Genomic DNA, 21,677 nt, shown 5'->3' on the forward strand with positions numbered 1-21,677 from the left:
AAGTAGCTGTGCCCAAGAGAGCACACATAATAGCCACCAAGGGACAGACTAACAAGCTGCAGAGCAGTTAAACAGTCCCTAAGATGAAAGACTGAGCTTTCATCTTTCTTATCTGAAAATACAGAATACATTTCAACCTCCCATGCAGAAGCAAAGCAAACTTCCTGACACAGAAAAACAACAAAGACCCACAGAAAATTGGAGGGCCAGCCACCTCTGATTTTTGTTGTCTTAAAACAAAGCTTCAGTTCTGCTCTAGGGAAAGAGAAGGAAAGAAGAAGAGAAAGAAAAATCCATCTAGGCCAGAAAGGACTGAAGAGAAGCAGCACTCAGGAACTAGATCAAACTTGCAAACAGGTGTGTAACTGTAATTATAGCATCTAGCCAGTACTTAGTCAAGACAGAGTTGAAAGCTGCTTCTTTGCTGTGTAAGGTTACAAATGCACATTTCAGCATTGGCACAGACTAGATTTATCACACTGTCCATGAATCCCATTTCTTGTATTGGCTTATTGCTTGTATCCTGCATGTAGCAATAAAAACGATGGCAGGGCCAGAGTGCACTTACCTCCTGGAATATCTGCTGAACTTCCTCTGAACCGATGTCTTAAGTTTGTAACAGACCTCCCAGAACAACAACAGAGCTTCAAAAACAACCACCATAAACTCTGAAACAGACATGCCACATCAAACAATTTCAACACCAGCAGAAGGAAATATAAAGGGCAGGAAAAAGCCTTCACAAGTTTCCTCCAGACTTCATAATTTATTTCATAGTTTTGCACATGGCTTGAATGAACATGGAAGTATTTAGGTACTTCATATACTTCTGCTGTCCTCATTTCTCTGCAGGGCAACTGGTGATCATGTTACTTCTTACTGCACATGCCATCAACCTAAGAAAGGAGGGGAAAAGAAAAGACAATTAAAAATCATAGCAACAAGAAAAAGATACAATGCATATGGTTAGAAATGCCTCTCAAGACACTGTAATTTTAGCTGGAGAGAAACAGTGATGAAGAGGAACCACCACACCACTACAAGTGTTTCCATACCTTGTGTAAGCAACTCTTTCATGTGGTACATTAACTGCTCTGGAGCCATAATGCACAGGAAGTTTTTTAGCTGGCAGAAAAAGGGATTGACCACATACACTTTTGGCCTGTAAGGAAAGGCTACAGGTATCTAACATTTTTATGTGCAACACAAGGGTGAAACAGAGATGCGTTTCCCACTCTAGACTTGCAGAGCAGCCAGGAAGAAAGGGACCTGAAGGTTGATAGTAGGCTGAACATGAGCCAGCAGCATGCCCAGGTGGCCAAGAAGGCCAATGGCATCCTGGCCTGCATCAGGAACAGTGTTGCCAGCAGGAGCAGGAAAGTCATTCTGTCCCTGTACTCAGCACTGGTCAGGCCACACCTTGAGTCCTTTGTCCAGTTCTGAGCCCCTCAGTTTAGGAAAGATGTTGAGTTGCTGGAAGGTGTCCAAAGAAGGGCAACAAAGCTGGGGAGGGGTTTGGAGCACGAGCGCTATGAGAAGCGACTGAGGGAGCTGGGGTTGCTTAGCCTGGAGAAGAGGAGGCTCAGAGGAGACCTTCTTGCTCTCTACAACTACCTGAAGGGAGATTGTAGACAGGAGGGGGTCAGTCTCTTCTCCCAGGCAACCAGCACCAGAACAAGAGGACACAGTCTCAAGCTGTGCCAGGGGAGGTTTAAGCTGGATGTTAGGATGAAATTCTTCACAGAAAGTGATTTGCCTTTGGAATGTGCTGCCCAGGGAGGTGGTGGAGTCACCATCACTGGAGGTGTTTAAGAGGAGACTGGATGAGGCACTTTGTGCCATGGTTAGTTGATTAGATGGTGTTGGATGATAGGTTGGACTTGATGATCTCAACCTGGTTAATTCTATTCTAACAAAGAGGCAAAAATAACCTATTTTAGTGACCTTCCTCTCATTGCTGCTGAAACACTTGTGTGGTATTGTCTTTGCAATCTAAATTCATTAGGGATGTGTAATTTCCTCCAAGTTTGCACACACAAGACAGCAATCTGGCAGCAAATATGCACCCAAATTAATGTATCAGTCAACTTCTCTCTTTAAAACTAGGAATAAGTTAGAGGAAGACCAAAAAAATCAAGATGTAAAGTATTAAGGAAAATAAGGGATGGAGAAGGCAAGACTGTCCTGTATCTTGACTGCTTAAGAGAAGTCAAAGACCTGCAGTTGCAAAAGCATCTGTATGCACGTACTTACTAGGAACAATCTGTACACTTATGATGTCTCTCTGCTTTTCTTCTTTCATATTCCCTTACATCATCCTCATGCTGCTTGAAAAGCTATAAAGAGAGGTGCAATACAGTTACACAGTGCACAGCTGGAACCAGAGAACAAAAAGGATTTCTATGGAATATAAAATCCCTCTTACCAGAATGCAAACCAATCTGTAACTGGGACAATACAGAGTCAATTGTCTGGAGGTGACCGATTGTCCAGTGAGGAATTTTTTCCCCACACCTTTCTTAAACATTTTCTGCTGTCTGATTGAGGGGGAGAGATTCCTACTATCAGTCAACCCAACCCCCAAAACAGGGAAAAACCCAAAGAGAATCCATCCCACCCTGCAACATGCTGTCATCATGACAGTGCTGCTTAACCCTCACACCCTCATGAGAGCTACTGCTCCCAGCTTTATAAACATTGAATCTTTGAGCTCTCCAAAACAGAGAGCAACTTATAGTTGCATTTTATTTAGGAAAAAAAGGGTATTAATTGACTACAGATTAAAAATAAACACAGAATCTAGGCATATGCTCATGTCTCTCTTTTTTTAGACTGGCCCAGGGAGGTGGTGGAGTCACCATCCCTGGAGGTGTTTAAGGAGAGACTGGATGAGGCACTTGGTGCCATGGTTTAGTTGATTAGATGGTGTTGGGTGATAGGTTGGACTTGATGATTTCAGAGGTCTTTTCCAACCTGGTTAATTCTAATTTATTTAAGATCCATTGGGGAAAACAGGGTTAAAACCTGAAACCAACAGGCTGAAATTAATTCTTCTATTGTGGCTGTGTTTTAAGTTTGCATCAGAGAGAAGCTTGAGAAGTTGTTCATTTCTATACACAAATGAAATCAGGTGTTCATTTTGATAAATGAAATGCACAACAGAGACTTGGGAGAACATAACTCATCAACATATCACGCTTCAATCCTGACACCCACCACTCCAATCAACTAAGCAGGCTGCAATCACCGCATGGTCTGGGAAGAGTTAGAATAGAATAAACCTTTATTAGAATAAACCAAACAAGGTTGGAAGAGGCTTTCAAGATCATCGTGTCCAACCCATCAACCAATCCAACCCACCCAAACAGCTAACCCATGGCACCAAGCACCCCATCAAGTCTCCTTCTGAATACCTTCAATGACAGCGACTCCACCACCTCCCCGGGCAGCCCATTCCATAGCGCAATCACTCTTTCTGCATAGAACAGTACAACAAAAGCAAGTGCAAACACTTACAAAAGCCCACAGGGCAGCGCTGGTGCCAAAAGCCAAGGCTACTCCAAACCAGTTTGGTTGGTCATAATTGCGTTTCTTCGCAACAAATGCGGAACGAGTAAAAGCTAAAAGGAGAAAAGATTACGAACGTGTTATGGGTTTCCAGATTTTGAATACCAAGTCAATTACCGACAATCGGGAGGGGAGGGGAACAACCAAACCACAACAAGAAAACCGACGAACAAATCTAATTGTCATATATAAATGGAACCTGCAACACTGTAGCTCTCCCGTTTGTAAACGTACTGCAGCACCTTATTGATGCTATGCACGCCCTGAGCTGAGAGAGAAGAGAGGGGATGGAGTCCACAGTCCCAAGCAGTGCCCTTAGCCCTCTTTTCTTTACACACAAACACCAGACCCTGCCGCATTTTCTGGCGAGGCTGCTTCACTTTCCCCTTCAGAAAGCTACCTCCAAGCTTTCCCCACCTGCCCGCAACCGCCCCAGAGCACAGGCTCTGTGAGAAGCACAGGCCAGCACCACAGCCGTGGCGAAGCCCGACGGGACCTCTCACCGGCCGGCGAGCAGCACCAAGCTAAGACGGTAAAACCCTAGTAACGTAAGACTATTGGTAAGGATTTAAAAAGATGACGAGGTAAACTGTTCCTACAGCTTGCTTTAATTCCAGCAATGAAGAGAAGCGTCCTCCAGCTAAGGGGGACGACGTCAGCAGCCCCTCATGCCGCCAGGCTCCCACAGCGCCCGGGTCAGCGGACAGGCCCCGAGGCACTGTCGCGACCCGCTAACGCACAACGCCCTTGGGGCGGAAGAACATCGCCCTCCCAGTTGCCTGGAAGGAGCTTTTCACCATCCCCGTGTTAGCAAACGAGGCCCCGCGCTGCCCACACCACCGCCACTCACCGAGACTCGGCGCTGCCGCCACCAGTCGCAACCTTTTCGCAACCCCTAGTGCCGCCGCCGCCATCTTGTCGGCCCGGCCTGGCTCCGCCCATGGAGAAGGGGCCGCCCCCCGCCCCGCCCCGCCCCTCCGCGGGGCGCTGCGAGCGGACGCGCTGCCCTGCACGAGGTCGGCTGCCGGCTGAGCTCACGCTCCCGGTTTGCGCCCTCCCTTCGCTCGTTCGCTGGCGGTACAGCGCCGCGCCACCCGCCCCGCCGACACTCTGACAGAGTTGCCCATGCTCTCCGTGCCTGGAAATGGCTCTGCCAGGCTGGGCGGGTACTGCGAGCGTGGGTAGAGCGTCGACCGACACCCGCCCTTTTCGTTAAGCCACCACACCTGAAGAAGGCGCTGTGCCTCACGGGGTTGATCAGTGACCACCCAGTGCGGGCGACAGACTGAAGTACAATTAACGGGCTATGGGCCGTGCCTCTTTTGTGGGGAGCGCCGCCCCGCCCCGCCCCGAGGTCTGGCCCGCCCTCTCCCAGCCCAGCCCGACCCGACCCGACCCAGCCTAGCGCAGCCTAACCCAGCGCACCTTAGCGGGGGAAGGGGGTGAGGGCGGGCTCGACGCCGGCGCGGGGTCGCAGCGCATGCGCGCAGGCCACGGTGACCCGGCTGGGGAAGCTGCTCTGCGGTGGCCATTTTGGAGGCACCTCTCTCCGGCCTGCTCAGTTACCACGTGAGCCGCCGCCCGGGGCTCGGCGCGGCGCGGGGCAGCCCGGCGCGCAGACGGCGGCCGGGAGGGGCCGGGCCCGCGGCCGGCAAGAGCGCGGTGGTTTGAGAAGAGGGCGGGCGGGGGGTGGGGTGGGGAGGCGGCGGTAGTAGCCAGACTTCGGTGGGGAGGCTCCCGGCAACAGCGACCGAGCGGCGGGGACGGGACGCAGCCCGCTCGCACACCCACCCCCCTCCCCGGAGCCCCTCAGCGGCGCCGGAGCCAGCGGCGGGAGCGGGAGTGGCGGGGAGGATGCCGTCGGTGAGCTTGCCGCCCAAGGAGAACGCGCTCTTCAAGCGCATCCTGGTGAGTGGCGGGAGGCCCGGGCTCGGCCGTGGCGGGCCGTGGAGCGCGGGGTGGGGGGGGATGCGGCGGCGGCGGCCCCTGCCCCAGCTCATTCCCCACGCTGCAGCGGCGCGGAGACCCGGCACCGCCCCGCGGGCCCGGCGCCATCGCCCCGGCCCTTGCGGCGCCCTGGCCGCCTGCTCCTTCCTGCCGGGGCAAGGCCGTGCCGAGGGGCGCCTGTCACCCGCGCCCTGTCCCGCCCGGGCGCGGCCTTCGCCGGGGCCGAGGAGCGCCAGAGGCGGCTGTGTTTCTCTGCTCGCACACTCCAGCGGAGCCGTGCGCGGACCCAAAGGGCTGCCCCGTTCACCAGCGCTGGCCGCGGCGAGGCACTTCGGCGGTTCCTCGAAAATACCACCGTGGCCGTTTCATTCATCGGCTTGCTGCCTGGAGCTGCTCTGCTGAACCCTTCTGCCTTTGCCTTTTCGTGCTTCGCTTTGTACGACGCCGATTTTTGCTGTAGATAGTAACCAGATTTGTCGGCCGGTGGGGATGATGGCTTTCAGGGGGAGGCAGTGGAGAAGCATGAAGGTTCTGAAGTCTTCCCGAGGTTTAATTTAGAGCTAACTCTTGTTAAAGTTTGACAATCGATTTTTCAGGGCGGCAACCAGTGTGTGGATGAAAGAAACTAACAGAATTTAGGCGGCAGGCTTGGGTTTTAGAATGGGACTAAGATCATGTGCAGCTCAGATACCACCTAAGTGTGCACGATTCAGTCACGTCGTGAGGAGCTTCTTTCAGCTCTGATGCGGTGCTGCAGGAACCTTGTTTCTAGGGACTTGGGGTGAAGTGAAAACAACTGAATTATGTTAGTAAGCAACTTCAGTGTCTCTGTTTAGAATATTTTTGTTACCTGGGTCAAGCACTGTGGTGTTTCCTCTCAAAAAGTCACATTTTATCTAAATATCTTAAGTCTTATTTCAAAGAGACTTAGACTATTATTTTGGATCACAGAATCACTAAGGTTGGAAGAGACCTCACAGATCATCAAGTCCAACGTGTCACCACAGACCTCAAGGCTAAACTATGGCACCAAATGCCACGTCCAATCCCCTCTTGAACACCTCTAGGGACGGTGACTCCACCACCTCCCTGGGCAGCCCATTCCCATGGCTAACAACTCTCTCAGTGAAGAACTTTCTCCTCACCTCGAGCCTAAACTTCCCCTGTCCTCTCGGAGTAACAATACACATCTCTCAATTTCTGCCACGGAAGTGGGGGGAATGTGTTTATAATCTTCTGTCACTTGGCAAAACATATAGTGAAAATGAAACAATCCATCAATCTGCAATCCCTATATGTACACACAGCTCATTATGAGACATGCAGCTTCACTTAAAACGTAGCCACAATGAACTGCAAAGTTTATTTCCACTTCAAAAGATTCACTCCTGCTTGGGAGATGGTGTGGCCGTGTACTGAGTGTGTCATTTTGGTGTGGTCTCGTACTGTGTGTGTGTCAGTTTTGATGTTAGGAGGTTGGAAGTGAGCCTTGTTGCTCGCTCACTCACTCACCTTCCTTTGCACTGAGGCTGGCTTGTGGGGGTTACAGGACAAACTGAATCCTGGAGCCTGTCTGTGTTGAAACTGACTGGCTTGGGAGTTTTTTTTGTTTGTGTTCTGGGCTTTTTTTGTTTGCTTGTTTCCTGGGCATTTGTGTGGATGGCAGGGAGAAGGGACGAATAATTTCCTCGGAGAAAATGCTGGCTCAGCACGTGTGAGTTGGGTAAAGCTTTGCAGTGTGGTTCAGGTCAGAAGAGAGAAAGGTGTGCTTCACCTCCAGCAGATCTCTATAGACTGAAGCCATTTTAATGTTGCCCTTTTGAAAAACTGAAAATCTCTAATGAAGATACAAGAGTTTCAGGTACTGGATAGGCAGAAGTTGTCCTGGCACTTTGATGTTTGCCTGTATTTTGCAGGGAGGAGCCCGTGATGTGTGTAGTCCAGTATTAAGATTGTCCTCTGTTGAGGTACCTTTGTAATGTGTGGTGACTAGAAGAGGCTTAAAGCTGGGTTTCATCCCACTGGAGATTTGTCTAATGAACTACTTGTCTGCCCTGTTGCAGATAATGACCCCACTTTGTGAAGTTTTGATCATGTTTGACTTGAATTAGTGAGGCATCTTTCAGAAAGTCCCATTTAGTAGTGGAAGTCCAAAGAAACATTCCTTCCTTCTGTGCCTTTACCTCTGTCTCTCTGCAGCCTCTCCTCAGTCTGCCCCTTCTTTTCAGGAGGCTTCGTTTTGTCTTATTCACTGCTGCCTGGTCCTTTGGCCCACGGGTGGCTGAACAGCAGCAAGAGAAGCTTGAGTCTGCCTGGGCAGCTGGCTCTCCAGAGGGGCCTCTGAGCCCTGGGCCAGCTGACAAGGTGGTCTGATTGTCTGGCCCCAGCTCTGCACATGCTGTCTTCCTGGCCCAGGCAAACCACAGAGTTGTTCTGTTGAGCATGTCTGGATGAGATTTTTTTTTCAGCAGATGCTTTGGGAACTAGCCCAAGCAGTACTGAAAGGATGCTTTACCCATCATAGAGATAATTACTGGTACACAGGCTGTTTACAGAAATACAGTATCATTCATATTCTAATTTTCATGGAGGAAGATAAACACAAGAGTTAAGCAGGTAACAGCCTTACATTTTTGTAAGTAAAGCATAAAATGAAGAAAAGCAAACCAGGTTTTGTGTGTAATTTCCTGAGGCCTCATTTCTTTGCTGGTCTTTTAAGAAGCATGCCTGTAGCACACAGGTTAAATGTAAAGGTTTATAGCAAGCTGCCCAACTGTCCATAGGGAAGGGCAGTAATGAGCTCTCATAGTTTGAGGGGGTTCTGTTTGTTTCACAGTAAATATCTTACAGGATCAGTAAATGTCTTTTTGCATATGGACTTGCTTGCAAGGCAGCATTGCCACTTACCTGACACATTCTGAGCTGGGAAGAGCGTGCACTTTGCCTTTGCATGTTGCAACACACTAACTGGACTAACCTCTTCTAGTCACTTTACAGGTATGTGGTGGTTCTAATAGAAACATTTTTCCATTCGAAAGGCATTTTACAGTTTAGTGTTCTTGTAGTACAAAGGCAAAGACATCTGTGTAATTAGCTTGGCTAGAAACCCACCCACAGGATTATTGATCACTGTTCTGCTTGAACTTGCACTTCCATTAAACCCAAAGTTTCTAGCTTCCATTGTTCATAGAGTTTGAAGTGTTTGCTGTCCATGCTGCAGGTAGCCACTGCTGTTCTTCTGCTCAAAGGTTCTGTGGAATTTAGGATCTTTGCAATTTATCCTTTTGTAATTGAGTCTGTGTCATTCTTTTGGACACAGATAATCTCTAGGCAGTCCAGAGAGTACTTGCAAAGAATTCAGGTGGAGGGAGAGGAAAGGATGTAACAGCAAAGGCAGGAGTTGAAGGCATGGAGGAGGTAGCTTTTTGGTACCCAGCATGCTGGATGCACTATGAAGTAATGGAAAAATCAGTTTACTCTGGTTTTTTTCCCCCACCCTCTTACAGTACCAAGTATGAAACTAGTAATTGTAGGAAGTAGGATTGATTGATTTGTATTTATTTGTAATTAAATATAACTGATTAATGTTCCTGGCATTTTACCAAATTATTCAGCCACTCTGTCTGCTGAAGTGCAATTCATCACATGTGGTCAGTTTCATTTCACACATCCCAATGACAATATTCCGTGCACTTTTGTTTGGATCTGCAACTTAAATGTGTTTGAAAATATAGGGAAGAAATATTAAAGCTAAAGCTATTGGAGGTGCCATGTGGAAGAGATTTTAATTTCCTGTAAGGAGCAGAGGATAAAGTTCTTGGGGTGATGATGTTCTGACAGAATAACATGGTGCAGATACTTCTCACCAGAATCAGTGGGCTCAGCCTCTAGCTGAATACATTTTGAGCAGTAGAGAAAAAAGTCCCAGGTATTTAAGAAGTGAAACATGGTTGTGTTTTATGGTGCCAACCAGCAATCCAAGTGAGGAACTAAGTGTATTCAGGCCTTGTTTAAACAGTTTTACTGGTTTACAACTCTAGTGACATGCTGTGGAAGTGGCACACTGAGTAAGCAAGATGCCATGCTGGTCTGGGCTTGTGTGTAATGCATTGTATGCGGATCAGAGTTTCTGTTTGCTCGGGACTGGTGATAATCTGTGGTCTTCATGATGTCTGGAGAACCATGCATCTTTCAGCTCTATCACTTACCTTATATGGTAGGCATGGCCAGAACCTGTGTGCTCCGTTGGGGCATTACACTACCTAAGGTGCCTGCTGCAAGAAAAGGGGGTTTGAATCTCACCTTTGGTCATTTCTACTGTAACAATGCTGTGCTTGAGGGTGTCTGTCTTTGAGCTGGTCTATATCCTTTCCACAATAGCTTTGACAAGTGTTCTACTAAAAGATATTGGAACTTCCTGATGATAAAAAGCCTATTGAATAATCTCTCTTCAGTGCCTCTGCTGTGAATATGCCAAGTCCCTCCTGTTGGGCCATCTTCCTGTTTCTTCATTCCAGAATCTGCTCCCTGTCCCTCCACCTCCAAACTAGACAGACCTGTGCTGCACCTTCACTAATAATTTCAGCAGCACTAGTCCTTGTAAAATAATCTCCTGTCTCACAGAAGTTCGGGTGCTGACTTTAAGGTTGCTGAGGTGGCAGACTTGTAACTCTTTCAAGTTATCCTGGTTCAAGATTAAAGACTGATTTCCCAAAGCTCTTTTTTTATCAGTAGCTAAAAAAAAATGAGCACACACTGTTTTGTTTGCATGACTGTGCAGTCATCAAGTGTGCTCACCACTGGAGTTTCATCACTTTCTGTCTCATCTGAAATGTGGAATTGCTAACAAGGCTTTCCCAGCACCTTGGCTGTTAAGGTGGGAGTTGCTTGGTTTTCCTTTGCCAAAAGGAATACCCCACTTGGCTTTGCCAAAAGTGGCAGGAAAAATTATGTCTTGGTTGTAACATTGCAGTGGAAGTAAACAACAGACCTGCTGCCTTAAGCAGAGTTACTCTTCTTGTTTTTTCCCAGATATATTTCTCAAACTTCCTATAGAAATTAATTACTGTTTGAGACTCTAGGATACCATTAAGGAATCACTTGAGCAACACTACTGCTACTAAAGCCTGTTCACCAAATTAGGCCATTTGTCACTGGGGCTGTCAGAAGGTGTAGAAGAAGGATTCCCTGCTCCAAATTTCCAAGGAGCACAGTGGTTTTGTTCCTTAGCTGTTTCACTTAGGAAAACAAAAGAGAAACACATCCAAATCACTTCATGGTTGTAAGATCACAGCCAGTTTCATGTTGCTGTGGTTATAGATACTCTTAACTGGACCCAGAGTGGGTTTTGTAATGACCTAAAACTAATCTTGCCTGGGACAATGGATTTAATCCATTTTATGTGGTACTACCTTTTATTACCCTGTGCTACCCTCTAGAATTTGATCAAGTTGTGTTTGTTCCTGTTTCTCTTAATGACTTTTTTTCTGACTGGACTTTCTGGGCATCTCAAGTTTAAATCTCTTGTCCAGTGTAGTGCTGTGTCATTGCAGCAAGAGGGGCTAAGGAGTTAGAACTTCTCTTATTTTGCTGATAGAGGATTTGGAGAAAATGAATTCATTGCTGCCCTTAAAACTGAGGTCAGTGCAACTCATTCCAAGGATTTCTGGTTGCTTCCATGATACAACACAATCAGGGCAGCAAACCTTGTAATGCTGAGGAACAACCTTTCTTACCTTACTTGCCACATTCAGCTATTTCACAATGGCAAACATCTCACATACCTCACAGCTAAGGGTGAGGAGTACTCTGGGTGTAATACATGGGTAGAAATTGTCAGTAGCTTCACCACCCCTATTGTGGAGGCCTTTTAGGCCACTTTTCGTGGCCATACCTTGTAATTTGAATTGATTTGCTTAGTTGTTTTAGGTGGTCATTAAAAAAGGAGTGTATCCTACGCATGCATACTGCATCTTCTGTGAGGTTCAGTCAGTTTTGTGCTGAATTCAGAGGTGAAGCCTGGACATAGGGGTTCCAGGGTAGTGGACAGAAGTCAGCTGATGTTAGTTGACATGAACAAAGTTGTAGTAATTCTCCCCAAGAAGGAGAAAGTAAGCAAATAAAGCCCAACAGAATTCATGTTGAATGATGGATTTCTCAGCAAGTCTTGCTTCAGTGAGCAAAGCTTTCTAGTTTAGCTCAAGAAGAGCTGTAACTACTTGTCAGCAGCTCTTTCCTCACAGGTTTTGTCAAATACAGGAACAAGGCCATTCAAAAGCATAGGCATAGCACTGATTTTTTTTCCCTGCCTCAGTGTTAAGTGAAAAGGTGTATATTTACTATCTTCTTCTTCAGTTCAGTTTGCATTTGCCCCATTTCTCTGATTATCTTCTGCCACCTCCAAGGTGAGGAGAAAGCTTCATCACAGAGACAGTTGTTGGCCATTGGAATGTGCTGCCCAGGGAGGTGGTTGAGTCACTGTCCCTGGAGGTGTTCAACAGGGGTTTGGATGTGGCACTTGGTGCCATGGTTTAGTAGTCATGAGGTCTGTGGTGACAGGTTGGACTTGATGATCTTTGAGGTCTTTTCCAACCTTATTGACTCTCTGATTCTAAGCAATGCTAATTAGGAGTGTAGTGGTCACTTCCCAAAAGTAAGGCGAGCTGTGCAGGAGCAGGATTTCTTAGTCACTTCAATTAGACAGTTGCTGGAGCTGCCTCTGATTCAGACCAGATCTGTTCATTGACACTGCAGAGCAGTGAAAGAGGATGGCTGGTTTAGATTTGACAGCAAAAAACAATAGTGCAAGTTTGCCCCAGAGGTTTTCAGCATTAACATCTGCAAGGGTCGGGGGAGTGGTGGGGTGTGTGGTTTCAGTCCTTGGGTTCATAGACCTTGCATTTGTCATGCAACTGAATCAGAGTGGTGTGGTAGCTTTTGCCTAGAGCTGTTTGATATGGTTAGTGCTCAGAAGACCCACTAATTCATGGTGAGTAGTTGCTGCTAATGCTTCCAGCTTTCAGAATCTTCTTTACTACATTTAGCTTGAATTAGCACACCTTAGTGACTTGACCTGATCTAGTCGAGCTGTGGAGACAGTATCTGTGCTGGGAAACAGCCTTGAGCTGCCCAGTGCCTGGTCTTGGTATCTTTTCAGTTGATGTGTCTGAAGGGGCTGGAAGAAACAGATAGCATCAGAGTGGCAGCTGTGCATGTCATGCATTGTAAGTGCACACCTTAGCCCGTGCCAGGCCAGCGATGCTGACGCCTGCCGAAGGTCTAACAGTGCTCCAGCTGCCAACATCATGCCACAAGGGTACATGATCATGGCTGCTACTGGGAGAACCTGCAGCTCCCTTGCTGTAGCTGATTTGTCCACCTTGGTTTCACTCAAGCCTCAGAAACCCTCAGGGAAGAGGATAGCCTTGTCGAGTCCCTGAGTTGTTGTGGCAGAGCAGCACACTTTCCATTGTACTTTCTTTAGGGGACTTTCAGATGCAAATACAAAATCTACCTGTGCCCATATGTAGATCAGTTGTCCTGTTTGCTAACTCTTGTATGTGATGGGGAATAGTCTGCAGTATATTGCCTCTTACTGATAATGCAGGCTGTGTCACCTCCTGAGGATGAGGCTGAATACAGTGGCCTAGGGATGAGAAGTTCAATTTTTGTCTGCCTTGTCTTTTGGGGCTTTGGTACTCATTCAGTTGTGCTACTGCAGAATGGTTTTAAAACACCCTTGAATCATCTAGATTAGACATAGGCATCTTCTCAAGTGCCCCTGCCAGAAAGGGGCTTTCTGCTTTCTGTGTGGTGACCTAGGTGATGCTTTGCTTGAGTCCTGCCTGCTGGCACTGTAGGATCACTGGTTAAGCCCCATGCTAGCTCCTGGCATTGTACTGAGGTAGACCTGTTGTTAGCTATTGATGTTCATGAGCACACAGGACACTTTTAATCTGTGATGTAGTGATTATAAAATGTCTTCCAAATGGCAAATTTGAGTTGGGATGGCTGTTAAATTATTCAGTTATTAAAGGCTTGAAGGACGTGAAGACTGCTTTGTGATAGAGGATTTGCACTTTTGGAGCTGAAAGTGTGTCAAACATTTCACATGCAACAGCAAAATCTGCTCTGCCATGTGCTGTGCATTTGATGCTGAGATACAGGCCTGCACATCAGAATGTTGCACTTAACTATTATCCTCGCTTTGTAGTTGGAAACACAAGTTCTTTGGCTATTAAAATGCCTGTTTGGAGAGGGAAGGAATATGTCAGAGGTGCTGACATAAGTAAATGTCAGCAAATGTGCTGCCTGCTTCTGGGGCAGCAAACAATTAGAGAGGCTGCTTTCTGTGTGTTTCAAACTTGGCAGCTGTAAAATTCCTAAAAGGCACTTGTGGAAATGTGTTTGCTCATACAGTATGTAAAGAAAACAGTGCTGAAGTAAGTTTGGATAGAAGTAATCTCTGTGCTGCTGTCAGCAGTCCTCAGGAGTGCACCTTTAATCATGGCCCTTGTCCATAACCTTATGGGTAACTGGAGCAGTTGCTTAAGAATCTCAGTCTTAGCTGCTAGTTGTAGGTTTGCTAAACAGCAAGTAGATGAACTAAAGAGGGAAGGTTCAAAACTGGAAAACTGTGGCAAGGAAGGAACATACTCCCTCTAGCAGCTAGCTCTCTAGATGTAGGTGAGCTGTAAGTAGTGAAGTTTTTTCACTGTTCTTTATGGCAGCCTTCAAGGAGGAAGTGCAGGGGGATTCATCTACACTTGACATGCTGAGCCATGTGTGTGTGTAAGACATCTGCTGGCCAAAGACTGATTCTGCACAGATGCCCTAACACTGTTCAGGGATCCAAACACCAGAACATGAGCCCTTCTTACACCTTACTTGGGATTCTGGAGAATATAGGCTAGCTCTGTTCCTTACAAGTTCACTGTGAGTCTCTCTCTATTAATCATCATGCATTCAAATTAACTGAGTAAATACTGAGGGGAGGGAGGTGAGCAGTGCAAATGTAAATTCTCTCCCATCTGCTGTAGTCTTGCATGATTTTGAAGGAGTTACACTCTGTCTCATCTTAGGAATTCTTTGTAGAATTAATTATTTGCTGTAATATTCAAATACTAAAGCAGGTGCTATTTCTTTGCTGTAAATACAGAAAATGAGCTAAAGCATAATAAAGAGAATCTCGGTGTGTTTGGAGTAGGCTGCAGTGCTGGCCACAGGCATCTAGAGAAAAGCTTGGCAGGTAGCTTAAAATATTTGGTACCTCATTAAAGGAAAAGCTTTGAAGGGCAGCTAATGTGTGTAGAGATGCAGTGTTGATGGAGAGGCAGATTCTTCTCTTTTAAAGCATTAACCTTAACCTCCCCTTTCTAGAAGTTGAGCTTTTATGTTTTCTCATTGCATGATGTCACAAGCCATAGCTGAAGCACTTACCTGTCAAACATCACAAGCAGGCTCTGACTGCTGGCTTTGGCAATGCATATGTGCAGGAGTTCAGCTTAGAAGAGGCAACTGTGCCTCTTTTAGTGGTCTCTGGAACAGAGGAACACATAGCTTCTGCAGAGCAGCTGTCCCAGAATAGGACTTGGAGATCTGGGAATGACTATTACAAGGTATTCATCTGGGAAGAAGCACTACCCAGGTGAAAAACCATTTCTGCTTCCACCAAGCCTGAATCTTTATGTCCCAAGAATACTTCAAGTTACCATTCCTGCTTCTGTAATTATAATTTATTACTTTTTTCTCCTCTTACTCAGAAACTACTGACTCCCTTAAGGTTTTTTTTCTCCCAGGCTGTGTATTACTCACGCTCATCTTTCCTTGTATTAGTCTTTTTGTTCTTCTTTTCCTCTTTCCAATATTTACTATCTCCTTTTTCTGAAAAGATCTTCCTGCCATGTTTCTGTTGATTGAAGCCCCAGATTCACCAAGGTTTATACCAGCCATGTTGGCATATGCTGCAGTCCTGACTTCCTTCTCTCTCATTCACACTTTTATTTAAGCTTCTTAGTCCGCAGCCTCTTTGGAGAAGGAGATAAGTATATGCAAGGCTTCAAGCAGTGGGATCTCAGTCATGCTGTTGGACTCGGTGATGGAACAATCTCCTCTTTTCTGAACAAAGATGAACCATGACCTTGATTTTGTTTGTTTCCTTTGTTCCACTGTCAAAACATACAGTGAACACACAGAGAATAAGGAACCACATAAAGCTACACAATCTGAAATGCTTCCATTAACAGAATGAAATAGGCCAGGTATTAACCTGGAAGGTTGGAGAAATTGTCTATAGTGAATCACTTGTCTTCATCTAGAAACACCTGAAAATGGAGACCTTTGATGCTTCACTGGGGGATATACACAGCTGTGGCTAGTTCTTCGTTTGGTGCTTCAGGTCATACAAGTACATAGTTCCTGGTCATATGGAGTGTCTTGTCTGTTGATGAGAGCCTTTTCCTTAGTTGTGAGTGAGATAAACTCATGAAATTTTGTCTCCCTGCAGCACAAAGGTAGAATTTGCCACAGTTCTCAGTGAGTTTACACTGTTATAAAGTCCTCTGCAGCTTAAGTTTTGTATTACTCTGGTAATATTTGCACATAGACTCTTCTCAGCCTCTAGCATATATATACCATCCTGGGTGACTGCTGGAACTTCAAGGGCAAGGACTGGTTATTGGAGTATGTAAAATGGAACTGTTCAGAGATAAGATTTCATGTTCACAGTCAGCAGCTGAGCAGCTGTACCCAAAGGCAAATTGCAAAACCCCAAAGTACCCCTTCTGCTTGTGACAGTGCATTAGTTACACCACAGACACGTTCTTCAGTTCCTGTGGCTGCACCACTTTTGTGACAGGTTTTGCTGCTTTCACACCTACCTAGGTGGGAGCAATTGGTGCTGCTTATAGGGAGGAGGCCTGGGCGGTGACTTTGATGACTGATGATTTCAGTGTTAACACAAAAAACCCCAACCAGCAAGCAGGCTTGATCCTGTTGTGTTGTCACCTGTAAGCTCTCTGTCAGCTCTGACCAGTGACTCAGCCAGCTACTTGAAAGCAGGTAATGTCTAAATGGTGTAAATAATAACCAGTTATGTTTAATCATAATAATAAAGAAATAGATGCCTACACAGATTTCCTCTTACCTAACCCTTAATCTCCCTTTGCTAGGTGGTTGCCTTGCTAACTTCTGCTGTCCTTGGTGGTAGAGGGAGTTTTCTGTTGGAAGTGTTCTAAGCTCATGTTTGGACAAGGCTTTGATCAACCTGATGCAGTGAAAGATGTCTCTGCCCTGGGCAAGGAGATTGGACTAGATGATCTTTGAAGGTCCCTTTCAATCCAAACCATTGTTGGTACCTTTCTCTGAGACCATCTTGCTTTGAATGGTCCTTTGAGTATCTTCCTTCTCCTCTGTTGTTTCCCATGATACCCCTTTCTGCAAAGGGTGGTGGCAGGATCCTTGGGGTTGTGATGCCCCTTGATCTTCAGCCTTGCTGTTTCAGCTGTATGATTTGAGTACCTAGAAAAGAATACATCCACTTAGTGGTGTACCAGTTTTTCACACCTTTGAAGTTTATTGGTGTTTCCATCTGTGCTTTGGAAGAGTACACTGGACACTAAACAGCAGCTCTCATGATGCAAACCAATGTAAAGCAAGGAGGTTGAGGTACCTATGCCATTAGCTTTTTAGAGCATTTCCATAACATTCACATGACTGATTCCTAGAGCTTCCTGTGTGATGGGAAGACCTGTTGGGTCTGCCTCTGCTAATGTGTTTTGATGAGAGTGCTTAGGGGACAAATGGCACCCATGCATGCCTAGTGAATTTGGAGCAGTACAAGGAGAGGTGGAATCCTGAACAGCAGCTTATGTAGGGCAGCTTGGCAACTGTCAACTGTACCCAGTTTTACACTCCTGTCAGCCACCCTGCCACCAGGCCTTGTCAGCTAGAGTCAGCGAGATCCTGTTGTGAATGACATCCTAGTTACCATGGGATTTGGGTCTGGTCTCAAGTGGTGTGTGTTTCTTTAATACAAAATCAGGGCGATGCTCTTGCATTGAAACAGACCCTGAGAAAGCTGAAGTGCATGAATTGGTGCTTGCAACATTTCCGCTTCCTCCTTTGGCTTCTGTTCAAAGATTAGCACAGGGAGGGGATGGGCGAGTGGAATGCTGAAACTGGTTTTAAGAGCTCATGCCCTGTGCCCTCTTTGCACTGCAGTCATCTTGCCTGGTGAAGTGAGACTCAAACACAAGCTGTTAGAGCTGGATTTAATAAACCTGTAGAGGAATGTTTCCATTTCCAGTGTGGCAGGACAGTGTTAGGATAGGAGAGAATAAACCAGGTTGGAAGAGACCTTCATGATCATCGCATCCAACCTATCACCCAATGCTATCTAATCAGCTAAACCATGGCACCAAACACCCCATCCAGTCTCCTCCTAAACACCTCCAATGATGGTGACTCCACCACCTCCCTGGGCAGCACATTCCAATGGCCAATCTCTTTCCATGAAGATCTTCTTCCTAACACCCAGTCTAAACCTCCCTTGGCGCAGCTTGAGACTGTGTCCTTCTTGTTTTGGTGCTGGTTGCCTGGGAGAAGAGACCAACCCCCACCTGGCTACAACCTCCTTTCAGGTAGTTGTAGACAGCAATAAGGTCTCCCCTGAGCCTCCTCTTCTCCAGGCTAAGCAACCCCAGCTCCCTCAGCCTCTCCTCACAGGGCTGTGCTCCAAACCCCTCCCCAGCTTTGTTGCCCTTCTCTGGACACCTTCCAGCAACTCAACATCTTTCCTAAACTGAGTGGCCCTGAACTGGACACAGTATGGAGCAGCTGGCAAAGCTGAGGTGTCTGTGAGATCTAGGTAACATGTGAATATGAATTGAGTGTAAGAGGTTGCCTTCAGAGGTAGTTTAAGCCAAGTTCCAATGATTCCATTTTCTTCCCTGTTGTATGGCTGGTGGAGGTTGTCTTTCTGTGAAAGACAATGGAGCCAAAGGAGCTGGGTGCTTCCCAAGATACATGAGGACATAAGGTTTGCTTTTATGTTAGAGGATAGTTGAATCTCTGTGGGCATTTTTGCTGCCTGTGGTGTCTTAATCTGAGAAACTGCTGTAGTATAATGTGTCTTCAGTTTACACATGTAAATTCATCTTCCTATTAACATATGCTTTTTTTTCCTGCTGATTGAAAGGATTTTTAATCACAGGAAGCTCATTATAAACAGGGCTTATTAAAATAGTGGAATCATAGAATCAATAAGGTTGAAAAAGACCTCAGAGATTATCATAGAATCAGCAAGGTTGGAAAAGACCTCAAAGATAATCAAGTCCAACCTGTCACCCAACACCTCATGACTAACTAAACCATGGCTCCAAGTGCCATGTCCAGTCCCCTCTTGAACACCTCCAGGGATAGTGACTCCACCACTTCCGTGGGCAGCACATTCCAATGGCTAACAACTCTCTCTGTCAAGAACTTTCTCCTCACCTCCAGCCTAAACTTCCCCTGGCACAGCTTGGGACTGCATCCTCTTGTTCTGGTGCTGGTTGCCTGGGAGAAGAGACCAACCCCCACCTGGCTACAACCTCCCTTCAGGTAGTTGTAGACAGCAGGAACATCTCCCTTGAGCCTCCTCTTCTCCAGGCTAAACAGCCCCAGCTCCCTTAGTGCACTTTCTAAAAGCCCTGGCTTGGTTTTGGTGGGGAGGGAGGGCAGGGTTTGCAGAAATGTTTTCATTCCTGATTTTTTTCACTCCAAATCTGCTCTGTTCTTCTTTCACCAGAGGTGTTATGAGCATAAGCAGTATAGAAATGGGCTGAAGTTCTGTAAACAGATCCTTTCTAACCCAAAGTTTGCGGAACATGGAGGTAAGTTTTCACATGGCATGTTCTCTCTTTCCTGTATTTGAATGATTTGTATGTGTAATATTTACAGCACTTAATTATTTTGCCCACCCTGTTAAGCACTGTTAAGATTGTTAATCCTAAATCCTACTCTTACCAGTAGTTAGGGCTTGGAATTCTTTCTGCTGCAGAAAGTCCCAACATTCATTCTAGCATGGTGCATGCTTGTAATACAGGTGTGTATTGCTTACATCACTCTTGAAGGCAAATGGTTATTCACTCATGTAGAATTGAAGGACACAGAAAAGCTTGGATATTGCTCAGCACAGTGGCAGTCAGCTCTGTGGTCTGCTACTTTTTCTAAGGAACAGTCTTACTGTAAAACAAAGGAGTGTTTATCCCTTGCTGTACATCCAGTTGGTTCTCAATACTGAGCTCAGAGTTCCATTCAGCTGTTCAGAAATTATTTTTTCCTTGCCAGCTGTGGATGGATGTGTGGAAGACTTAGCATTGAGAATCACAGAATCAATAATGTTGGAAAAGACCTCAAAGATCATAAAGTCCAACCTGTCACCCAACACCTCATGACTACTAAACCATGGCACCAGGTGCCCTGTCCAATCCCCTCTTGAACACCTCCAGGGATGGGGACTCCACCATCTCCCTGGGCAGCACATTCCAATGGCTAACAACTCTCTCTGGGAAGAACTGTCTCCTCACCTCCAGCCTAAACTTCCTCTGGTGCAGTTTGAGACTGTGTCCTCTTGTTCTGCTGCTTGCCTGGGAGAAGAGACCAACCCCCTCCTGGCTACAACCTCCCTTCAGGTAGTTGTGGAGAGCAGTAAAGGTCTCCCCTGAGCCTCCTCTTCTCCAAGCTAAACCATCCCAGCTCCCTTAGCCTCTCCTCATAGGGCTTGTGCTCGAGGCCTCTCCCCTGCCTCGTTGCCCTTCTCTGGACACATTCAAGAGTCTCAATGTCCTTCTTAAACTGAGGGGCCCAGAACTGGACACAGCACTCAAGGTACTTCAGTAGTTGTAATGCTTCTTTAGAGGAAAAAAAAAAGAAAAAAGACCACAAACAACAAAACTCTCTGCAAAGTGTTTGCAGAACAGACAGTTTTAGTGCTTTCAGAATTAAACTTCCACTTGTTGGTGGAAGCGATGCATCAAATCTGTTGGTGTGCATGATACGCCTAAGGGAACAATCCGCCAGTGTATTTGTCCCTGTGAAACGATGCTGATAACTTGAATCTAAATATGCATTTATACTATATTTAGAGTTGCTATGTTAAGCTTAAAAGCCCTATGAAATTAACCACTGTTACTGTTTTGTTTTTCAGAAACTTTGGCAATGAAAGGACTAACATTAAACTGTCTAGGAAAGAAGGAGGAAGCCTATGAACTCGTGCGTAGAGGCCTGAGAAATGACTTGAAGAGCCATGTCTGTATCCTTTTTCAAGCAGGCCTTTCCCTTATGAATGGAACAGGTTTATTGCTACGACCATTTGATTTATAAAATAGCAGCAAAATGCCCTTAAAGTTTGGAATTTAAAGTTTTGTTTCCAATGCATCAGCATTTCCTGGCTAAGCTATCCAGAGGACAGATGCTTTGCAGCTCTCCTTGCAGTCACAGTTAGCTCAAATACTGTTCTGGCTTGCATTGTATGTATATTTTTACCATCAGTCTGCAGTTCTAAACTTGTGATGAGCTGAACTAGGCATTTAAGCATGTGATTTGCCTTAAAAGCATGAGTAGTTGCCATTAGATTGATAAGGACTTGTCATATACTTAGAATGCAGAAATGCAAGCACTTCACTTGTCTAATACAAGCCCTTAATCAAAAATGTGTTTGAGTAAGCCTGATAGTCTGCTCACAGCTCCTGTTACTTTATTTCCTCTCCCTGCACATGGGAAGCAGAGTTTACAGTATATTATAGGCACCCTGTACATACTGGCAAACAGTTCTCTGTCTTCAGTTTGCAAGCAGTTTCTTGGTACAGCTGAGAAGGTGTGTAATGGTGGTAATAACATTGCTGTCTGTTTATGGAACAGCTGAAGAGCTTTTTACCAACTGCTCTGCCACTGCCACGTTGGATCTGTTTCCTCCCTTCCCAAATTCAGTAGAATCCTTGACAGTTTCCCAGGTTGGCATGTCTATGGCCTCCTTCAGAGGTCAGACAAGAAGTATGATGAAGCTATCAAATGCTATAGAAATGCACTGAAATGGGACAAAGACAATCTTCAAATCTTGAGAGATCTTTCTCTGCTGCAGATTCAAATGAGAGATCTTGAAGGTTACAGGGTAAGTACTGGGT

The 21,677-nt window shown here is 46.1% G+C and overlaps 2 protein-coding genes across 3 annotated transcripts in view; one reads left to right on the forward strand and one right to left on the reverse strand.

The window, feature by feature from the left end:
- Nucleotides 1–746: 746 nt before the first annotated feature.
- Nucleotides 747–4,526, reverse strand: NDUFC1 (NADH:ubiquinone oxidoreductase subunit C1). 2 transcript variants are annotated; one of them, XM_068154094.1, is made up of 4 exons: nt 4,418–4,526; nt 3,517–3,620; nt 2,254–2,336; nt 747–896 (listed from the first exon to the last, which is right to left on the reverse strand). In XM_068154094.1, coding segments are annotated over exons 1-4 (252 nt in total). In that variant the 5' UTR covers nt 4,482–4,526; the 3' UTR covers nt 747–895. The 2 variants fall into 2 exon arrangements, with proteins under 2 accessions (XP_068010195.1, XP_068010196.1); XM_068154095.1 differs by lacking the exon at nt 747–896 and having other exon boundaries at nt 2,253–2,336.
- Nucleotides 4,527–5,247: 721 nt separating this feature from the next.
- Nucleotides 5,248–21,677, forward strand: part of NAA15 (N-alpha-acetyltransferase 15, NatA auxiliary subunit) — a 43,953-nt gene continuing 27,523 nt past the window's right edge. The window contains exons 1-4 of the mRNA XM_068154016.1: nt 5,248–5,475; nt 19,301–19,385; nt 20,702–20,806; nt 21,507–21,664. Coding sequence (XP_068010117.1) covers nt 5,422–5,475; nt 19,301–19,385; nt 20,702–20,806; nt 21,507–21,664 — 402 coding nt within the window. The 5' untranslated portion in view covers nt 5,248–5,421. The remainder of the gene's footprint in view (nt 5,476–19,300; nt 19,386–20,701; nt 20,807–21,506; nt 21,665–21,677) is intronic.

Source organism: Melanerpes formicivorus, unplaced genomic scaffold (assembly GCF_026170545.1).
Source record: "Melanerpes formicivorus ecotype bairdi unplaced genomic scaffold, bMelFor1.0.p_v2 SCAF_27, whole genome shotgun sequence".
In the NCBI taxonomy this organism is placed as follows: domain Eukaryota; kingdom Metazoa; phylum Chordata; class Aves; order Piciformes; family Picidae; genus Melanerpes; species Melanerpes formicivorus.

Coding starts and splice junctions, on each gene's coding strand:
- NDUFC1 (XM_068154094.1), bottom strand. CDS start 4,481: ATGGCGGCGGCGGCACTAGGGGTTGCGAAAAGGTTGCGACTGGTGGCG. Junction 3,621..4,417: donor GGCGGCAGCGCCGAGTCTCG/GTGAGTGGCGGT, acceptor TTCTCCTTTTAG/CTTTTACTCGTTCCGCATTT. Junction 2,337..3,516: donor GCGCTGCCCTGTGGGCTTTT/GTAAGTGTTTGC, acceptor CTCTCTTTATAG/CTTTTCAAGCAGCATGAGGA.